Raw genomic sequence first — 20,285 nt, 5'->3', positions numbered from 1 at the left:
AGTTTAGCACTTGGATGCTCTTGTGTGTGAACACATAGACAGAACTTGTAGGGAAGAGATTCCTGACATGCTCTACAAAATTCCTCATTTCTCTTTGACCACTGAAGCAAATCGAATGGGGCTTTCTGTACGATGTGGGCAATGAGTTATAGTTTCGCACCCTGAAATTGTATTTGGATTGATTCACCATTTTCACATTATCATTGCGGAGGGTCCCATTGTATTTTTTTTTTTGGACATACAGTACAGTTAGTGGAGAATGCCTTTTCTACAAAATTCTACGTAAGAAAAAGAATTAGGGCTGACTTTCTCTTCTACTGCCAAACTAAGGCATGACATGATGAAAAAATTGTAAAAGACAAATTTCTACAAGAACTAGAAATAAAGCTGGCACATACTTCATAGATATTATGCAGAGAATGAGCAAATGATAGTACTTTTAATCACTCATACTTCATACCTCTAACTTCTCTGTTATGTGTTCATTGTGGACAGTGGTGTGTGTAGTAGAGGGCTTGGAGCAGACCCAGTTTCCCCTCTGAAAATCAAAAATCACACAGAACAAAAAATCAGCAAAGAAACACCTAGAGTCAAATGCTGGTCAGATGGCAGAGAAATAAACGTGACATGTATCAGATGACATGTTGATTTAATGACATTCTTAGCTTCATGTCAGGATCAGTTTGCATAATATCTCATATTGTCATCCATAACAATCAATTTCTGGCTATCTGACTATCACTATAATTCAGGGGGTTTTACAACAGTTATCCCACACAAACAAGCACACCAAAAAACAAACAAACAAACAAATACAAAAAACATTAATGGCATTCAGTCCACTAACATATTTTTCACATATTTCTCTTAAGCTTAATGTCACATCTTCTTTTTACAAAAAATGTGCTCGATATCCAATGTTTGGACAATGAGGTGATGTGCTATGACAGTTGAACCTCTCGTATCCGGACAAGTCGGGACCGGGGCTCATCCGGATAAGGGATTTGGCCGGATACGGGAGACTCAATGCTTTATACATGTACATACACATGTACTGATGTAGCCCATTGTAGTACCACATGTAGTAATGTGTATACTGCAACCTTTTCATTGTTACATTTGGGGATGTTTGGAGATGTTAAAATGTCTGAAGGTAAGCAATTTGGAAGGAAATTTGATGTAATGTATGTTAATCATGTTGGAAGTAATATGTAATTCATGTGTGTTTGTGTAGGATATTATTTCTCAAGGAGTTGGGAATCCCCCTTTCCTCCCGCAATTATTAAAAAAAAAAAAAATCACGGCGAGATTGCGTCCGTATAATAGAGAGATCCGGATAAGAGAGGTTCAACTGTATAAAGAATGATATCATTCAATGAAACAAACTGTCTTTGGTGTAAAAACTCACTGAGCAGAGTTCCTTCTCAGCATTGGTCTCCAACTGTCACATAATGGCTTTGATTTTTAAATAAAAGTTACATGACAATAGAAACAATACACACCAAAAAGTACCAGTATCCCAAATCTTATTCCCACTTTTGTCATTTATCAAATGAGAGACTCTCCACCTCACGCTTGTGAAATCTTTACTAAAATTTAAAACTAAAACTTATTTACTAAAATCAAGTTTGATTACTAACTGGTAGCTTTGCTGGTGAGGTGTTGGGTGTGGATATATTGGAAGAAGACCCATCACCAGAAGTGGGCTTTCCGTTCCCCTCCAGATCACTCTCATCATCATCATCACCACCACCACCGATGTCGTCATCGCTGGGGACGTAATTGCTATCATCACTGTCATAACCCCTAGAAACCGGCTTCTTCTTGCTAGGAGTGGTCCTTGTGAGTCCAAAGGTGTGGGAAGTGCTGGGCTGATTTAAAAGCATATTTGGTTGGTCCATCCGAGAGAGAGCAGATGCCTTGGATTGATCTTCTTTGGTGTCCTGCGTGCCGCATACTCCACTTTGATCGTCTTGTCTGAACAAAGCTGCTTTTTTCTCCATCCTTGGGGCTGGAGCCAAGATGAATTCTTCGGCATCCACTAGTAGATTTTCAGACAGGCAGCTGCTAAGCCACTTGGCTTTGATGATTTGGAAGTGCTTTGGCACCTCGTCTTCCTCATACTTCATGATCCTGCAGAATCGGGGATGGGTCATCTCCTCGTCGACAATGACATGAGTTGTTCCATCACTGACGGCCAAATGAACCTGAGCACCATGCTTGTTGAGTTGCTTCTTGAACAAATCGGTCCTGGCCTTCCCAAGACCCGCTTGGAGGACAAAGACCTTGATGCCAGAGAAGATGCCACTTGAGGAGGCAGAAGTTTTGTCAGATGTTTCCTGCTTTGAAGGCTTGCCAGGGGATGCGCTCGTCTTCCGTTTCTTGTTGGGGGGTAACACACCACTGTCACTTGCACTTGTTCCCTTGTCCTGCTTCATGGCTTGCTGTTGGGTATCCCAATCAACCTGATATAAAATGGAATTGAGAAAATGATTATCATTTTCATATCCACTGGTCACTGAAACCATGGAGGTGGACACCACCTCCCTGCTGAAACATTGCTGGTGATACCAATATACAACTTGATGTACCAGTGGTACTTGCAATGTAGTGCTAGCTTTATGAATTTGTCATAATTATAATAAGTCTAGGCCTACTACTCATCGACCACCTACTTTTAGATCGACCATGTTAGCACAATGGCTTTCTTGTGCATAAAATGAAAAGTTTGTGTGGGACGGGGCGTAATACGCGAGAATATTCCAACCCTAATACAAATCACAAGAAATGTGGAGGGGACAGGTATAACCTGAGGAAAAGGGAGGAAAAAGAATTACAGAAAATCCTCATTACTAGTTAATACACATTACCAATGTTAGCGTGTCTTTGCCATTCCCTAGGGCTTTCTAGATTTACGTGCTTTATCAATGGAGAGCAGGCAGTCGGTTTTAAAAAAAAAGTCACTTACGTTTGTCGCCAAGAATTCCTGCACATATGGTTCAAGTCAACATTCTTTAGCCCAGGATATGAATCTGTGGTATTCTCTGCCTTGCTTAGTGAAATGAAATTAAGGTGAAACTGAGGAGAATTTTCTAAGATACAAGGTAGGTGCCTATTTAATCAAAAAGCAGTCTATGAGTAGTAGGTCCAACCTTACATGTATGTGGTTGCACTTTAAAATTAAGACATCAGGGCCCTGTTTCATAAAGCTGTTCGTAAAGTTACGAACAATTAACTTACGAGCGACTGGTGATCAGTTCTGATGTGCTATACTTATCAGAATTTCTATAATTCAGCACAAGAACTGATCACCAGTCGCTCGTAAGTCATTCATGAATAACTTTACAAACAGCTTTACATGAAACACCCCCCCCCCCCCCAGCAGCATACCCTTTTTTCAAGAAAGAGGGTCTCCCTGAATATATATATCACATATGTGACTTTACAAAACAAACTCAAAAACAAATTTTCCTGATAGGAGTGTCACTGTAACAAATTATTCCGTCAAAACAAGGTAGAGTACAGGAAGGGAGAAAACTAATATCAATAGGCCTACTGTTTGACTTGGCTTGGAGCCAAAAAAAAAATAGATATAAAAATCACAATATTAACATAATTCTATACTTATTAATCATGTAGTACATGGGCTAAGATGGACTACTAAACATTTTATGGACAACTTAAATGGTATGCGATGGTTGTTGAAGAAGCTAGACATGTCAATACTTAATATGACTTGTATTGCTTTGTTTGTGGTTTCATATAAGACAGATATTAATACTACACAGCATACTAAAGACAGTCTAGAGCTATCCCTATGGAACTAGACTTCTATAAATATTACTGTAATAGACCTAGGTCTAGTAGTTTACTTGGCTTTTTATGTTTGGTCATACAGTATCATAGACTCTATGCGTGATTATACGAGAGCACCTTCATTACAACATCACAGACAACATGCATTCTACATTATTAACACGTTGGGTATTAAACGCGAAAAAAAAAAATCAGAGATTAAAATGTCAAGAGACGAAACAAAACAAAGATTTACTTCTCTATCACAGCGAGCTCAATACAGTCCCACATGGTATCAAATGTGTTGGAACCTTACGAATTACGTGTATAGTGTAGACTGTTTACTGCTTGCATATTTGAAGAGTAGTTTATACTTACATTATAACTTCTGAGTTTGAAATAGACTTCAGATATTAAACCTGATCCCTACCTTCACAAAGGAACTGATGCGGAGAAATGAGCCATGTATCGACAAGAATCTTCAGACAAGCCGGCACATGTTGTATGTTAGGGATTTCGAAGTATGAGTACTGGCGTGCTATAGGTCGTCCGTTGCTTTTTTTTTTTTTTTTTTTTTCCGAATGTTTACATTCCCGTGACCTTAGTTTTGTGTCGGGATGACCTGCTAACAGCCTGTACCGCAACCTAGGGAGCTGTGATACATGAATTCGAGTTATGTTTGTGTACAGGTGACAGATGCTTAGGCCTCAAATGATTGATTTCGATAAATGGTCTGATGATGAAGGCCTTGCATCACAGATAACATTTACAGGCAACCTAGCTATTCCCTCTGAAATCTTCATTGTTGTTATCCGAGGCACATGCGCGTAGCCCCTCAATTTGCATAACATATGTAAATTCACTTTAATTGCTTCTTTATTTACACACGCGCAACCTCCCCCCCCCAAAAAAAAAAAAAAAAAAAATGGAAAAAATGAATAAAGGTTATAATAATGAAAACCATCATGACAAGATAATGATAATAATTAGGATGGTGAAGCAGATGGTACTCACTGGTAGGAAATTAACCTACACAAAGCAATAATTAAAACACTGATCGAGCCGCCATGATTAAAATAGGCTATCGCCAACACAAATACATAGAGGTATGTATAGGGACATCAAATGTATTTGGTGAAAATCCGATCATCCATTGTTGAGTTACTAGAAGATACATTGTAATTCAGTTTATTTTATATCCTTTATGACCCCATGACGTCAAAGTTGGACGTTATAGTCGACCCCATGACCCAAAATTAGTGTTTCTTTATAGGCTATACTTCTCTAGGCCTATGGACACATCGCGAAGACACATTCTGCAAAGTGGTGAAAATCAGATCTTGAGATCTTGAGTTAGGTCTATCTTGTACACAAACATACAGACAGACAGACAAACAAACAAACAAACAAACATATAAGGCCCATACGGAACCGAACGCGAAACCTAGGCCTACTGGAGGAGATAACGATAGTTAGGCCTAATCATGGCACATGATGATAATGATATGGTAATTTTAAAAAAAAAAGGTTTGTAATATTTTGTGACCCTGCTGAATGAAAACGCCTATATTCAATTCAATTCAATTCAATCCAATTTATTTTCATATTTCTCAATGAAGGAATATATATATATATATATATATATATATATATATATATATATATTATGTGAGATAAAAGAATGTTCCATGAAGGATTTCTAATTTTCGACTTTGTCACAGTGCCATCAGAAACTTTGTTTGCCCCTTCCATCTATTTACGAGGCATGAGAACAAGATCAAAATTGTTTTTATTAGAACATGCAACTTTGTTGATGTGGTCAAGACGAAGATAAAATAGAGGAGACTCTGAAAATGCCCGTTATAGGTGCGTGATGAGGAAATATTGACAGGAACATTCATCATGTTCCTCTCAGAAAACATGCAGAGTGGAATTTATGAAGAACAGCCACCCCCACCCATAATTCGCGGTAATATAAATGCCTAGAAAGGTGAGTATATGAGAGCGCACAACTCCAGTGTGCATGTATGTAATGCGAGTGGCATTTTGAGATACAAGCAGTGGTTCTAGGTGGTACGTCTCATTTTTTCCCCTTCTTTTCAAACCATAGCATGCAAACACATTATCAACACGAACTACACAGACTTACACATACTAGTCCGGGAGCCAGCGGGGGTCAGCCTAGCTGAAAAGGTTACCAATTTTTATGTGTATAGCAATTTAGTACGTATGCCCCTGAGTATGGAAATGCACGTCTGGCTGGTCATCGGTGGTGGGTGTGGCCAGGAGAGCCACAGAAAGGACCCCCCAAAATTAGGCTAGCCTACCTGGAAAAGTAACCCCATGAAAACAACTGGAACTTGTTCGTTTACACTTACAGGATAAATGAATGACCATTGCCAGACGTTTTAAGTGGTGGGGGGTAGCCGCCAGACGCTCTTAAAGGCCCAACTCCAGCTAGGCTAGCCTAGCTGAAAAAGTAACCTCATGAAAGCCACTGGAACTTGTTCGTTACACTTACAGGATAAATGAATGACCATTGCCAGACGTTTTAAGTGGTGGGGGGTAGCCGCCAGACGCCCTTAAAGACCCAAATTTTTCCAGCCAGGCTAGCCTAGCTGAAAAAGTAACCTCATGAAAACCACTGGAACTTGTTCGTTACACTTACAGGATAAATGAATGACCATTGCCAGACGTTTTAAGTGGTGGGGGGTAGCCGCCAGACGCCCTTAAAGACCCAAATTTTTCCAGCTAGGCTAGCCTAGCTGAAAAAGTAACCTAATGTAACCCACTGGAACTTGTTCGTTACACTTACAGGATAAATGAATGACCATTGCCAGACGTTTTAAGTGGTGGGGGGTAGCCGCCAGACGCCCTTAAAGACCAAACTTTTTCCAGCTAGGCTTGCCTAGCTGAACAAGTAACCTTGTGAAACCCACTGGAACTTGTTCTTTACACTTACAGGATATATGCATGACCGTTGCCAGACGTTTTAAATGGTGGTGGTGGTGGGGGGGGGGGGGTAGCCGCCAGACGCCCTCAAAGACCCAATTTTACCAGCTAGACTAGCCTATATATAGCTGGAAAAATAACCTCCTGAAACCCACTGGAATTTGTTCTTGTAATACACTCAAAGGATAATTGAATGATTGTTGCCAGACAATAGCCGGCAGACGCCCCAAAGACCAAACTCTTACCAGCTAGGCTAGCCTAGCTGAAAATTAGGAAAGTAACCCCATGAAACCCACTGGAACTTGTTCTTACACTTACAGAATAAATGCATGACCGTTGCCAGACGCTTTAAGTGGTGGGGCGTAGCCCCCAGACGCTCTCAAAGACCCAATTTTACCAGCTATAAGGTTCACATATTTCAGAAATGATAGCAGTGTAATTCCATAACAATACCGCTTGCTTGCGAGTTCACCTGTCTATAATCTATGCATGCCTTATTCTTTTGTTCTGCTTCCTTGAGCTCCAACTCATGCATTCTTATGGTGACTCTCCCATGTCATCATCCTTGTTCATTGCAATTTGTTCTATTTTTTGAAAATATTCTTATTCTTCATCCCAATTATCACAAATTCTGAAACTCTGTCCTCAGTATAACTAATTCATAGTTGTACAAATGTAAAAATCTGAGAATCACCCGGAGGTCTCCTTTAATGGGGGAGTTTCTTGAGCGCACAGGGAAACATGCTTTGAAATATCAATAGGGCAAGTGTTGAGACGAAATACTGTAGAAATATGAGAATATACAGTGCTGTGGTTTTGGTAGAAGAAATAGGGTATCTGTACTTGTCCTCAGTGATAACCAAAAAACTTATTTGGAAAGAATAATAGACATCAAAAAAGAATTGCCCAATCAAACATGTCGGGATTTTTCTCAAACATCAGTGTTCTCATTTTCTTTGCAGTGTAAAACAAAAATAAAAAACGAAAAACAAAAAACAGGGCTGGGTACAGTATCTGGATGGAAATTGGTGGGATGGGCGTAAACCCGCGGGTATTATAACATACTGACGTGAAAAAAAAAACAAGACCAGAAACTACTTTCTTTCTGTGCCCTGGGGAGAAATATTCATCAATTGCATTTTGGAAATGTTGAAAATCACAACTTTTGATGAAATTGCGTCCTACAGTATCTCTTCTTATATGAAGGCTTTTTTTCTAATTAAGTTTCTTTCCTCTATGACCATGATAAAACAAACCCCTGATGATTAAAACAAAAGACAATCAAAACTTGGCAAATGAACTCTTCGGACATTAGCAAAAGGGAATAAATTAACAGTTTTTGCAAACACTTTATACAATTGTCTAATACTCCATCAAGCTCATAAAAAATACAATTCTACTGCAACAAGAAATCCATTCAGTAAGACTCGTCCTCGGTGTACAAAGCTTAAAATGCCAACTTTTTAAAAATAATGCCCCAGCTCTTAAATTTACTTTAAAAAGGGGAAGTAAAGCTCAACACCTTTGGCCTATGACTTTTTAGGTACCGTATCACCTTACGGTTGAGGAGATGGGTAAAGAAAAATTATTAACGAAATAAAACTTATAGGAACATGCTTCACATGACCTCACCGTTTTCTTCTCTTAAGAAAGAAACGAAATCTGAAAATTGTTCAAGAGTGTTTTTGAACATAGTACATTGCAAAAGCAGAAAAAAAATCAGTGTTTTTAAGAAACATAACTCACAACAACAAGGAATTCCTGTCGTGTCTAGTATTGCACGTTTTTGGTTTGGAGGGTTTTGGATGCTAACATTTCAAGACAAGTTTATGCTCCGGCACTTCAATGAACTTAAATGTAAAGTAATGATCAACCTCTCTTGCCAATAAACTCAACATTTGCTGTTCTTCAGTAAAGCATATGACAGAAACATATGAGAAACATGTCTAAAATTCATATGAATAAGCTCACAGCAACAACAAAAATATTATGTTATCTATAAACTAATACTGCATGTACTTAGTTTCGAGGGATTAAGATGCAAAATGTTATGACAAAAGCCCCTACGTGGCTACCAGCAATTAAACACCCTTCAACTTCTTTAGCAAATGAGCTCATGTGTATCATCTTCTTGTTGAGAAGACGAAGATGAGTAATGATAAAATAACCAAACTATCAACTTTCCTTTACATGTTTTACATGACATCATTATTGCCTTCTCGTAACGAAATTGAAAAAACCAGAACATCTGAAATTGTTCAAAATCGCTTCTTGATAACGATGAAAGCAAAGGAAACTTAGTGTTTGTAACCACTATGACACGTGTCTACAGATCTGTCATGCTCATAAGAAACGTAACTCACAGGATCATAATTTTATACAGTAAGTACTTGGTTTGGAGGACATTTAGATGCCAACTTTTCAAGAACAATACACCAGCACTGACATTAACTGATGAAAAAAAAAGGAATGCTCAGCTTCTTTATCCAATTAGCTCATAGGTAATTCCTTGTAGTTGAAAAAAAACCGAGTACACATAAAAATATAGACTTCCCGTAACATGTATCACAGGTCATGATCTCCACATTTGCTCCTCTTAACTTAAAAGAAATAAATATATATTTAAATTTGTTTTAAATGACCTTTAAACAATATGAAGAAAAAAATTCTGTGTCTGCAAAGGCTTGACACGTGTCTAATACTGGGTCACGCTCATATTAAACGTAGCTCACAGGAACAAGGAATTCATGTGTGTATAAAATAATACTGCAGAGAGGGTGCAAAGTTGAACCCTTTATTGAGGGTGCGAAAATGTTCCCTTGGGTACATCTTTCCACCCACACTAAGTGGTGCTAGATTGCACCTCTTCTTGAGGGTGCATCTTTCCACCCACACTAAGTGGTGCTAAGTTGCACCTTTCTTGAGGGTGCGATCTTGCACCCTTTACCTTTCGGCGCACCTTTGCACCCCGTGTTTATAGCCTTTACATCTTGGTGCAACTTTACATCCTTTCGTGAGGGTGCAAAGAAACACCCAAAGTTCCAAGATTGTGCCTTGTTTTGAGGGTGCAATCTTGGAACTTTGGGTGCTACTTTGTACCCGCAAGAAAGGGTGAAAGTTACACCCTCGGGAGCAACTCTGCCCCCTTGAAAAAGGCGCCACCTCGTACCTTTAGGTGCAACTTTATGCCCGAAGGATGCAAGAATGTACCCTCTCTTGAGGATGCAATCTTGTGCCTTATTGGTATGATGTTGCACCTATGTGGTGCTTATTTGCTCCATGACTACTGCAAAATTGCTCCTTTAAAGGAGCAAGTCAGTGTCACTGCCTGCTCCTTTATAGGGGCAATATTGCCCATCATCTCAAGGTGCAACTTAGCATCACATAATCGGGTACGATTTATTTCCTTAACTACTCTAAACCTTGAATAGTGCGAACTGATGTAAGCCTATTTGCTCAGTATATAACTTATGTTGTTGTTGCACTCTGCAAAGTAAATAGGATTAGTGTAACTTGGATCTTGTGAATCATGAAATGTGTGTGCGTGTGGAATTTGTGAGTTGTGAAAATGTTAATGTAAAAGTTAACTTAGTTGTGTTTGAATAATATACTGAAACCAAAAATTTACCCAATTACCTTTTCAATAAGGTGAGCACTATATCTATCAAACAGTTAACCTTCTCGGCAAGAGTATACATCTGCATGAAGGAAGAGGTGAAAATATGATATATGCAGTTGTCTGGATACGTTTTATTCAAAACATTCTTGAATGCGTACTTATTCACATAATCTATAAGAATAACATATGCTTCTTACCAGTACTCAAAGCCTCTAAAACAAGAGCATGCTTCTGTACACTTCTAAAGTATACACCATTTCTTAAAAACAAAATGTAAGAGGATTTAAGAAGCTGTTTGTATGCATTCAAACGAATCCATATTTCTATCTAAAATCTAAAACGTGTCTTGTAAAAGGGGACTTCGTTTTATAATGACGATGCCAATTGTCTTAAAGTCCTTATCACGACATGTCTTGGAGTTCACGCTTATTGAAAACATGAGATTCTTGGCACGTAGATTACAACTATGGTTTAAAGAGTTAACTGAGATACGCATACCGTATACGGGCATTTCGATGAAAACATTTAAATACAAGGTACTGTAAATAATATGAAAATCAAACTTGATACCAGCCCTTATCGGCAACCAATAGAGACTATGGAGGACTGCAGTTATAATTGTGTTCAGATATTGTTTTGGGTGATACACGCATGCCGACTGATTTGGGATCAATTCGAGTCCCTCGAGCTGAGATTCCGGAACTGCAATGAGCAAACCATCATTATGCATAACAAAGTGACTGAGAATAATGCATGCACCAGTTTCTGTTTCGTTGTTCTATACACAGAAAGTTGTTTCGTTTTCCAATCCTGTGCAGGCACACAGAGATTTACAGAATTCAATCATCTTTGGCTATAACGCCATGGTCGCGTGCAAAATGAATGCAGCTTATCTAACTTAACCTGTAGTTACTGAATAGGGGACTACTGTATATTCAATTTATACATTATTAATCGGATGATAGAACCTGTCAAAGAGTAGACTGCGGATATCATATACCATTGTCAAATTCACTTTCTGTTCTATACATAGTATCAATGGAATGTTATGAACCACTTCAGCATTACCAATCATTATCATAATTTCCCTGAAACGGCTGCATTTGTATGAGCGGGAAGAGTTTGGCATCATACATAGCAAGAGTCGTGACTACAAAACTAAATACATGTATTATACAAGGTTTTAGGACACTTTGAATCATGCCCCCCCCCCCAAAAAAAAACAAAAACAAAAACAAAAACAAAAACAACAACAACAACTTAGTGAAATGTTGTACAATGTATGCCCTACTTCCATTAACCTATGATCTTTGACCTTTGAATACATGGCCCGCATTTTTTCAACGAATAGGCATTTGGATGCAACGTAGGTATTGTATAAAAGAAAAAAATGTTTTAGGAAAATACATTTAACCACTTCAGAAATGATTATGGAACAAATACCAAAATATTGACACGTTCACTTCTTCCGTAATGACATGACAGAAAACTTTCCTCACCGAATCGTTCTGCCGTAATTCATGAGCAAGTCATGGATATATACTTAGTTCGATTAAAAGTATACATTGAGTCATTGCAAAAGCATCTAATGAAAAGTATGCTTCAGAACTGCATCATTGTCATTTATTCTATAACACTAATAATATAGAGCTATTGGTCCGCCATATTGCCTAACAGGTCGTTGTCCTCCTATCGCTATACCACGTTTGTTTAGCAAATAAGGCACAGAATTTAATTTTGCACTTGTTGCCAAAGACTCTAATCTTCTTTACCGCTATTCTCAGACATGTATGCTGGTGCTGTATGAATTAGAAACGGAAGCTTACAAATATTCACCATCTAACAAGGCAAAAGCAAAGTGATGTCTCGTCCACGTATCGACTTTGTGATTACAGAGATTTTCAAATGGCATAGGCCTAGTTCATTGACTTTTTGACTGTTGACGTAGTCGGACGTCACCAATATTAACACTAGTTGGCAGCAATCATTAGATGATCTGAGGAGTGAATTTGGTGGTCATATAGCTCAAAAGTGTGGAAAGTTATTGAAAGAACACCAGAATACTATGTCGACAGTGTTTATCAGGTGAGATACAAACATAGAACAAGTTCCAGTGGTTTTCAGGAGGTTACTTTTCCAGCCAGGGCTATAGTCTAGCTGGTAAAATTGGGTCTTTGAGGGCATCTGGCGGCTACCCCCCCCCCCCACTTCTTAAAACGTCTGGCAACGCGGCCATGCATATATCCTGTAAGTGTAAATAACAAGTTCCAGTGGGTTTCATCATCATTAGGTCATATTTTCAGCTAGGCTAGCCTGGCTGGAAAAAAGTTGGGTCTTTAAGGGCGTCTGGCGGCTACCCCCCACCACTTAAAACGTCTGGCAATGGTCATTCATTTATCCTGTAAGTGTAACGAACAAGTTCCAGTGGGTTTCATTAGGTTACTTTTTCAGCTAGGCTAGCCTAGCTGGAAAAAGTTGGGTCTTTAAGGGCGTCTGGCGGCTACCCCCCACCACTTAAAACGTCTGGCAATGGTCATTCATTTATCCTGTAAGTGTAACGAACAAGTTCCAGTGGGTTTCATGAGGTTACTTTTTCAGCTAGGCTAGCCTAGCTGGAAAAATTTGGGTCTTTAAGGGCGTCTGGCGGCTACCCCCACCACTTAAAACGTCTGGCAATGGTCATTCATTTATCCTGTAAGTGTAACGAACAAGTTCCAGTGGTTTTCATGAGGTTACTTTTTCAGCTAGGCTAGCCTAGCTGGAGTGGGGCCTTTAAGAGCGTCTGGCGGCTACCCCCCACCACTTAAAACGTCTGGCAATGGTCATTCATTTATCCTGTAAGTGTAACGAACAAGTTCCAGTTGTTTTCATGGGGTTACTTTTCCAGCTAGGCTAGCCTAATTTTGAGGGGTCCTTTTTTGGCCCTCCTGGCCACACCCACCACCGATGACCAGCCAGACGTGCATTTCCATACTTAGGGGCATATGTATTAAATTGCTGTATACGTAAAAATTGGTAACCTTTTCAGCTAGGCTGACCCCCGCTGGCTCCCGGACTATACAGTTTGACATATTATGCAGATACATACACACACGCACAATGTGTCAGAGACAGGCGCACTCGTTTAATGCTCACTTTTATTCTGTTTTCTGTATCGTTTCTTTACTTCATTGTTTCTTCATGCTGATCAAACTTCATTAATAATGATATTCTTCATATTTGCCTTTCTCATGATATGAAAAAAAATGCTTTGTAATGATTTGTTGCATATGACAAAGAAAAGCGTTTTATGCAGTAGGAAATATATCTCGTAAACACTTTTTTGATGGAATATGGAAAACTGTCAATCCCAATATATGGAGGGAAACCAAGCGATGGGAATTAGGGTTAAGCAAAAGTATGTAGATATCCCCTCCCACTCATCCGACGGAACTTTTGCATTTTTTTTTTAAACTGAAGTGACAGATCTGATGCACACTTTTGATGAAATAATCGTTCAGAAATCTGTCAATCTAAAAGTGTACTAAGCAGAAAAGACCTAACGGGAGAGGGTATGGGAGGGATCCATAAGGGAATTTCTGCATGTTGTAAGTGAAAGATCTGCAGCACATTCTTTGATAAAATATTACGAAATACGTCAATCTCAAAAGAGTACAAAGTCTACCGAAAGGGACCGAGTGAGGGAGCTTTTGCATTTTTATCATTGCAGTTCAACGATCTTGTGCATATACTTCTGGTGGTATTTGGACAATAATTTTCCATTGAAAAGTCGAAATCGAAATTGTCATCCTCTCGGGAATTATTGGGGAGGGGACAAATTATTTTGTTTGCCCCCACATTTCCATGGGGGTGGGGCAAAAGCCCCCACCCCCGGTAAAATCAACGCCCCTGATCAGCCCTGTGTTATGCCCACAGATGTATCCTGACTGAGTCATCGTTTACTCAGTAATTAAAGAAATGGAAGGGGGTTCAATTATGGCAGTATTTTTGTTTCTTTGTTTGTTTGTTTGTTTTCGTATACGTAATTTGCAGATAGTCTGATATAGCATGTATATCATTTGACGTTTACAACATCTGAACAATGCTTTATGCCGATATGACTATTTTCGAGAGCGCTTGAGAAAATTATGTTTACAAATCCTAAAAGATAGAATGCTGTTAAACTGTTTCGCTCTCTCAAGCCGGACGTAAGAACGTTATGCAATATGCCAAAATTAATACAATCACATTTCTTCTTCCAGTTTTTCAAATTTCAGGGGGATGATTGTGTATAATAGGTCATCCCCCCTGCTCGATTTCAGGGGGGATACATCCCCCATCCCCCACGCCCATGGTGTTGGGTGATTAGAGTGTGCAAAACGTATATACTGTGGCTTGACAAGAGTGTATACAAGACTGAGGGGTGTGGCCCAGGGAGTAACCGAAGGAGACCCTTGTTGAACCCACAAATGTAAAAACGCCCACAAATGTAAAATCGCCCGCAAATGTAAAAATACATCGCCCACAAATGTAAAAATCGCCCACAAATGTAAAAAACACCGCCCACAAATGTAAAAAATTTCAACCACAAATGTAAAAACGACAGCGCCCACAAATGTAAAAAACGCCCACTAATGTAGTAAAGAATTCAAACATCAACCACAAATGTAAAAATTTTTTACATTTGTGGTTGACGTATATATTTCTACTAAGTGCGTTTATGTAGACCCTTATTTCGTGCGTCTTACGCTACTAGACGCACGCTACTTATTAATTGCATGTATTCCGTGTACTGTGACCTGTCGAATCCGATCCGTTTTCAGTTACGAGCGACATACGGGGACTGGAGCTCTAAAACTAAAGGCCTAATTGCCACATTGTGTCTGGGGAAGCCTGCGGATTAACTTGCGGGGAGTTTTTTTTTTCTTTTTTTTTTCCTCCGGAGCTCCCCGCAGTGGTGTTGGCCGGCCGGCACTAGTACCCGGAGATGCGCACGCAAGTCTGATTTGCCAGTGTCGCTGGTCATCTGCGTGCATGTTGAGGGTCAGTTACTGCCTCTCTGCTGGTTAGTGGAGAGTATATAGACATTCTGTATGACTTTCTGCCATTTCAAATTACTTCAGAGGGATTCCTTTGCATATAAGTCAGTCCTCACCCGCCGCCAAGAAACAGAAACTTGCAGGAAAACATACACACACACGCACACACACACACACACACACACACACACACACACACACACACACACACACAGACAGAAGACAAGCATGTTATCACAGTAGTACATGCAACGATACTCCATGGCAGGTCGGCATGCAAATAGCAGGTAAGTGGCACGCGTCTAGCAGGTAAAACGCAAGTACCCGCAGAAATTGTACTGCTCGTACTCGCAACGTGCCCGCGTAACTTGCCCGGAGGCGCAGCTGCCCGCCGGAAAGGTGTGACACGCAGCACACCGTAACACACAGACAGACACACGCACACACATCTCCCCCGCCGAATCTTTACCTCTCCACTACGTAACTATACCCACACACACGCACTCATCTCCGTACACGTACACATTATTTTGCAAGAAGTGCACTGCTATCCTAGAGAAGTGACTCTATTTATATCAATGTACTTCAGTACTTGTCGTTTTTACTTATTTGTGGGCGACGTTTGAAATCATTCCTACATTAGTGGGCGTTTTCTACATTTGTGGGCGATGTTAAATTTTTACATTTGTGGTCGATTTTTTACATTTGTGGGCGATGTATTTTTACATTTGTGGGCGTTTTTACATTTGTGGGCGTTTTTACATTTGTGGGCGTTTTTACATTTGTGGGTTTAACAACCCTGCACCAATCCCCCTTAAAAAGGTCACACCACACCCCCTGGGTCTGGCACACTCTCGTCACACCACACCCCCTGGGTCTGGCACACTCTCGTCACACCACACCCACCTGAGTCTGGCACACTCTCGTCACACCACACCTTAATAGTCTGTATAGAAGTGACATGAATGAACGAAGTAATCTTTATCCAATTCATTTTGTATACTCTGTATACAAAATGAAACTGGTGTCACAGTACAAAGTATGGAGATCCAACGGGGTTTGATGTTGGTGCACACTATAGCATTGACACCACATCGCAGTAACACCACCCGACATTGACACCAGACCCCCCTGATGTAACACCACTATAATGTGCACACAAATAGAACAGAAAATCTGCACACTGAAATACAAGACTAGAGGTTCTTATAATGAACTTCAATTTGTAACGTTTTCTTCTTTATCTCAATCAACTATACCAGATTATCTGCAAGAAATTCATGAAGCAATATACTAAAGATTTGATGCTTGACCAGGGGTTGATGACATCTATCATGTTGTGATGGTGGACATCAGATGTTGGACGATTAGTCATTTAAGGCCCCACCACAATTTTGAACGTGCCCAAAATAAAAAGGGGAAAAATCAGCTCCAGCGTGTCTTTGTAAATCCCTATAGCTAATGAATGAAAAAAAAAAGCAAATTAAACATTACGCACTGTTCGCAACGGATACGAACGTATCTTCAAATTTTCGAAATCGTTGGACATTAGCTCTAGTGTGGTGGGGTCTCAAAGATGAAGCTGAAGCCATTCCTGGGTGCTTCTAGTTCTTCTGCGTTGTTCACCTAAACGTCTCCACAGGGATTCAGGCGGGTGGACAAAAACCTGTCGGCAAAACAAAATATCTGAAAACATGGTATTGATATTAGCGAGCTTTACATCTGTGACGCGAATATCAAGACGACTCTACTTTCCTGGCTGGACGATAAAAATTCGTCTCGCGGATGTGTAACACGCCATTTTTGGTTTGATTAGCGTCGTCTTGGCGCTCGCGTCGCAGATCTGAAGCTCGCCATTAGCTGTGACCTTGCATCACAAAACACGTCACCCTTTCGTTTTGCCGGTTTCTTGAGAAGAGAATTCAAACAAATGAAGAGATGTCTAAATACATTTATAGGAGAGCCATCTTTCATCCAGTGTTCTGCATTAAGATGTCCGGTTTACATCATTATCAGGAAATGCTGAAATCGATAGTGGAACTATAATCTAAAATAATGTTACCTACATCAAAACCCTACAAATCATTTCAACAGAAGCTCTACTTAAGAATGTAATAAAAAGGGTGAAACTCCGTTGTCATTTACCCTTTTACTATTAGATCATTATCTATACTTGATTATGATTTATACAGATTTACGCCAAAAGGCAGGAAGTTACACACTATTGAATGGAGGAGTAAAGGACGTTTAAGAAGACTCACTCAGTTTAATGCATCGTCTCAATAGGGAACATCGAGTCAACGAATGCCGAACGAATTTTAGTTCAGAATGATTGACTTTTTTATCTGTAGTTTATGATTCACAATTATTGATAGAGATGCGCTTTTTTTAAAACGATGTGTCCAAAAAGAAAAAACAACACAAAACGGTTCATTGTGAATACCTAACCGGTACAAAGAACGTCAAACATGTTCTACGAACTCTTTCAGTATTAGCAATGGATGCGAACGCATCTTCAAATTTTCGAACTCGTTGAGCGTCCGTTGGCTCGATGAGCTCTTGTGTTACGTGGCTTTTATACGCATTACCTAGAATCGCAAAAGTCCTCTTATCTGCGTGTGTGTGTGTGTGTGTGTGTGTTTCTGTGTGTGTGTGTTTGTTTTTTTTTTTTTGCCTGATTAACAACAATAAAATATTCTGGTAAACACTGCTAAAAAGAAAAACAAAACAAAAGAATGTACCGTTATCATATCTAAAGTTCCTAATAAAAGGGATTATCTATACTGTTTTTATACTACCCTCTCAACAAATACATCAGTTTATAGGTTTAAACAAAAATTACTCTGTTCATTTACAATATTATTTATTATAATGTATTATAGTGTACCAGTACATTGTTTTTGCATTATCTTTCATTGTTGGATGGAAATAAAGCGACATTGGCGTGGCATAGGCGTTTTCACCGTAGCGTTTTCACCGGAAAATGATGAATAATTGAAATATACGGCAAAATCTACGATAAATCTACGCTCTACAAATTCTTTGTACGGCGGTTAGTCTCGATTCAAAAGTATAGGGATATAACAACGAGACCAAATTGGTTAAAAATTCATTTATTATGACTAAGCTACTCATTTGGAAATGCTATCATAGCTTGATAAGCATATCTATACCCGACAAACAAAATGACACCAAAAAGGTTTTGCCACCTCAGGTGGTACCAATATCTGGCCTGGCCCATGGACTATACCCTATAAGGTCATTGTCACGAGACATGTGCCTTGTGACTTCAGTCTTAGCATACATTTCCGGTGCCAGGTAAAAATGTCAGAGGTAAAAATGTCAGAGGTAAAAATGTCAAAGGTAAAAATGTCAGAGGTAAAAATGTCAGAGGTAAAAATGTCAAAGGTAAAAATGTCAGAGGTAAAAATGTCAGAGGTAAAAATGTCAAAGGTAAAAATGTCAGAGGTAAAAATGTCAGAGGTAAAAATGTCAAAGGTAAAAATGTCAGAAGTAAAAATGTCAGAGGTAAAAATGTCAGAGGTAAAAAATGTCAGAGATTTTTACATCATTACATTGAAATTTTTACCTCTGACATTTTTATCTCTGACATCTTTACCTCTGACATTTTAACTTCTGATAATTTTACTTCTGACATTTTAACTTCTGATATTTTTACCTCTGTCATTTTTACCTCTGACATCATTACCTCTGACATTTTTATCTCTGACATCTTTACCTCTGACATTTTTATTTTTGACATTTTTACTTCTGACATTTTTTACCTTTGACATTTTTACCTCTGACATTATCACACCGAACCACATTTCCAACATCATGCATGAATACTATTTCTATAATGTCTAACATGCGTGCGATAATACCATACTCGGTATTTTTTCCAGACATGAGGAGTCTGCAAAAACATTAAATTTAAGCAAACACATTCTAATTCTATTCGTCCGTTTTGTCAGCAAACTTTTATAAGTTCCTATTAGTGAATAAATACTTGTTTCATTATAGCTAAAAAATCAGCAAATCGTCTTTCCATTTCACAGCCCAAACTGCGCGTGTATATATACCATCACATAAATGTCAGCTTAACCCGTGTATAATGTCGAATGTCATGCGAAATCAATGCTCGCTATAACATAATACGCCGTTTTCGTAATGTGTTCAAATTTATGGATGTTTCGTTTCCGGGAACACAAAGACAAGTGATCCATTAATCTGTTAACCTGCTCTTCTCAGGGGCTGATCCAGGAGTTCCGGAAAGTCAAGAAAAAATAAGGGGGGGGGGGGGCGCCCGATGCATCCCCTCCTGGATCCGCCACTGTTTCTTGAACGAAATTCCATGGCTGGAATCCAGTTTGCCTGTGTATATTGTTGCTTTGTCGGACAAGCCTCGGACCGAGCTTTCAGGCAGTGCCAGTATCTAGGGAAAACGGCGCCCGGGGCAAGCGCAAAAATTGCGCCCCTAATTTCTGAAAAAGTGTTCAACCCTAACCCCATCCCGGTAGGGACTTTATTTGTTTGTTTGTTTGTCTTTATTTCCGTCTTCATATAAAAATACACACATTACAAGTTGCATATACATTGCATATACGTACAGAAGAAACGGGGGATTGCCTGTTCAGTGATATTTTCAAAATATGTCTGTTCTTCCACATGGTTCCGATATAATACGCTTTAAACAAAGTCCACATGATATAACTGAGGGTGATTTAAATGTTTTAAAAAGTCATAGATTTAGGACTTTGAGCCTCCTCTCGGGGGACGGGTGGGCCCCATGCATGGGGGAGGTGCTCATGAAATTCAATCGAGATCATTTCACCCTAGCTTAGGCTGCTTCCTGCCAAGTTTTGTGAAAATCTGTCAAGGGGTTAATACTTGATCATTTT

At 39.3% G+C, this 20,285-nt stretch overlaps 1 protein-coding gene across 1 annotated transcript in view; it reads right to left on the bottom strand.

Moving 5' to 3' along the window:
- The window catches only part of LOC139710809 (DNA polymerase lambda-like), a 91,652-nt gene extending 89,214 nt beyond the window's left edge, over positions 1 to 2,438 (bottom strand). The window contains exons 1-2 of the mRNA XM_071622717.1: positions 1,641 to 2,438; positions 461 to 538 (exon numbers count right to left, since the gene is read on the bottom strand). Of these exons, the coding sequence (XP_071478818.1) occupies positions 461 to 538; positions 1,641 to 2,438 (876 nt within the window). The remainder of the gene's footprint in view (positions 1 to 460; positions 539 to 1,640) is intronic.
- Between the last annotated feature and the right edge of the window lie 17,847 nt (positions 2,439 to 20,285).

This window comes from Diadema antillarum, unplaced genomic scaffold (genome assembly GCF_040938485.1).
Source record: "Diadema antillarum isolate AM-2024a unplaced genomic scaffold, OU_Dant_1.0 seq00001569_RagTag, whole genome shotgun sequence".
NCBI lineage: Eukaryota > Metazoa > Echinodermata > Echinoidea > Diadematoida > Diadematidae > Diadema > Diadema antillarum.
The sequence above is the reverse complement of the archived record's forward strand: the minus strand, read 5'-3'. Positions and strand labels throughout refer to the sequence as shown.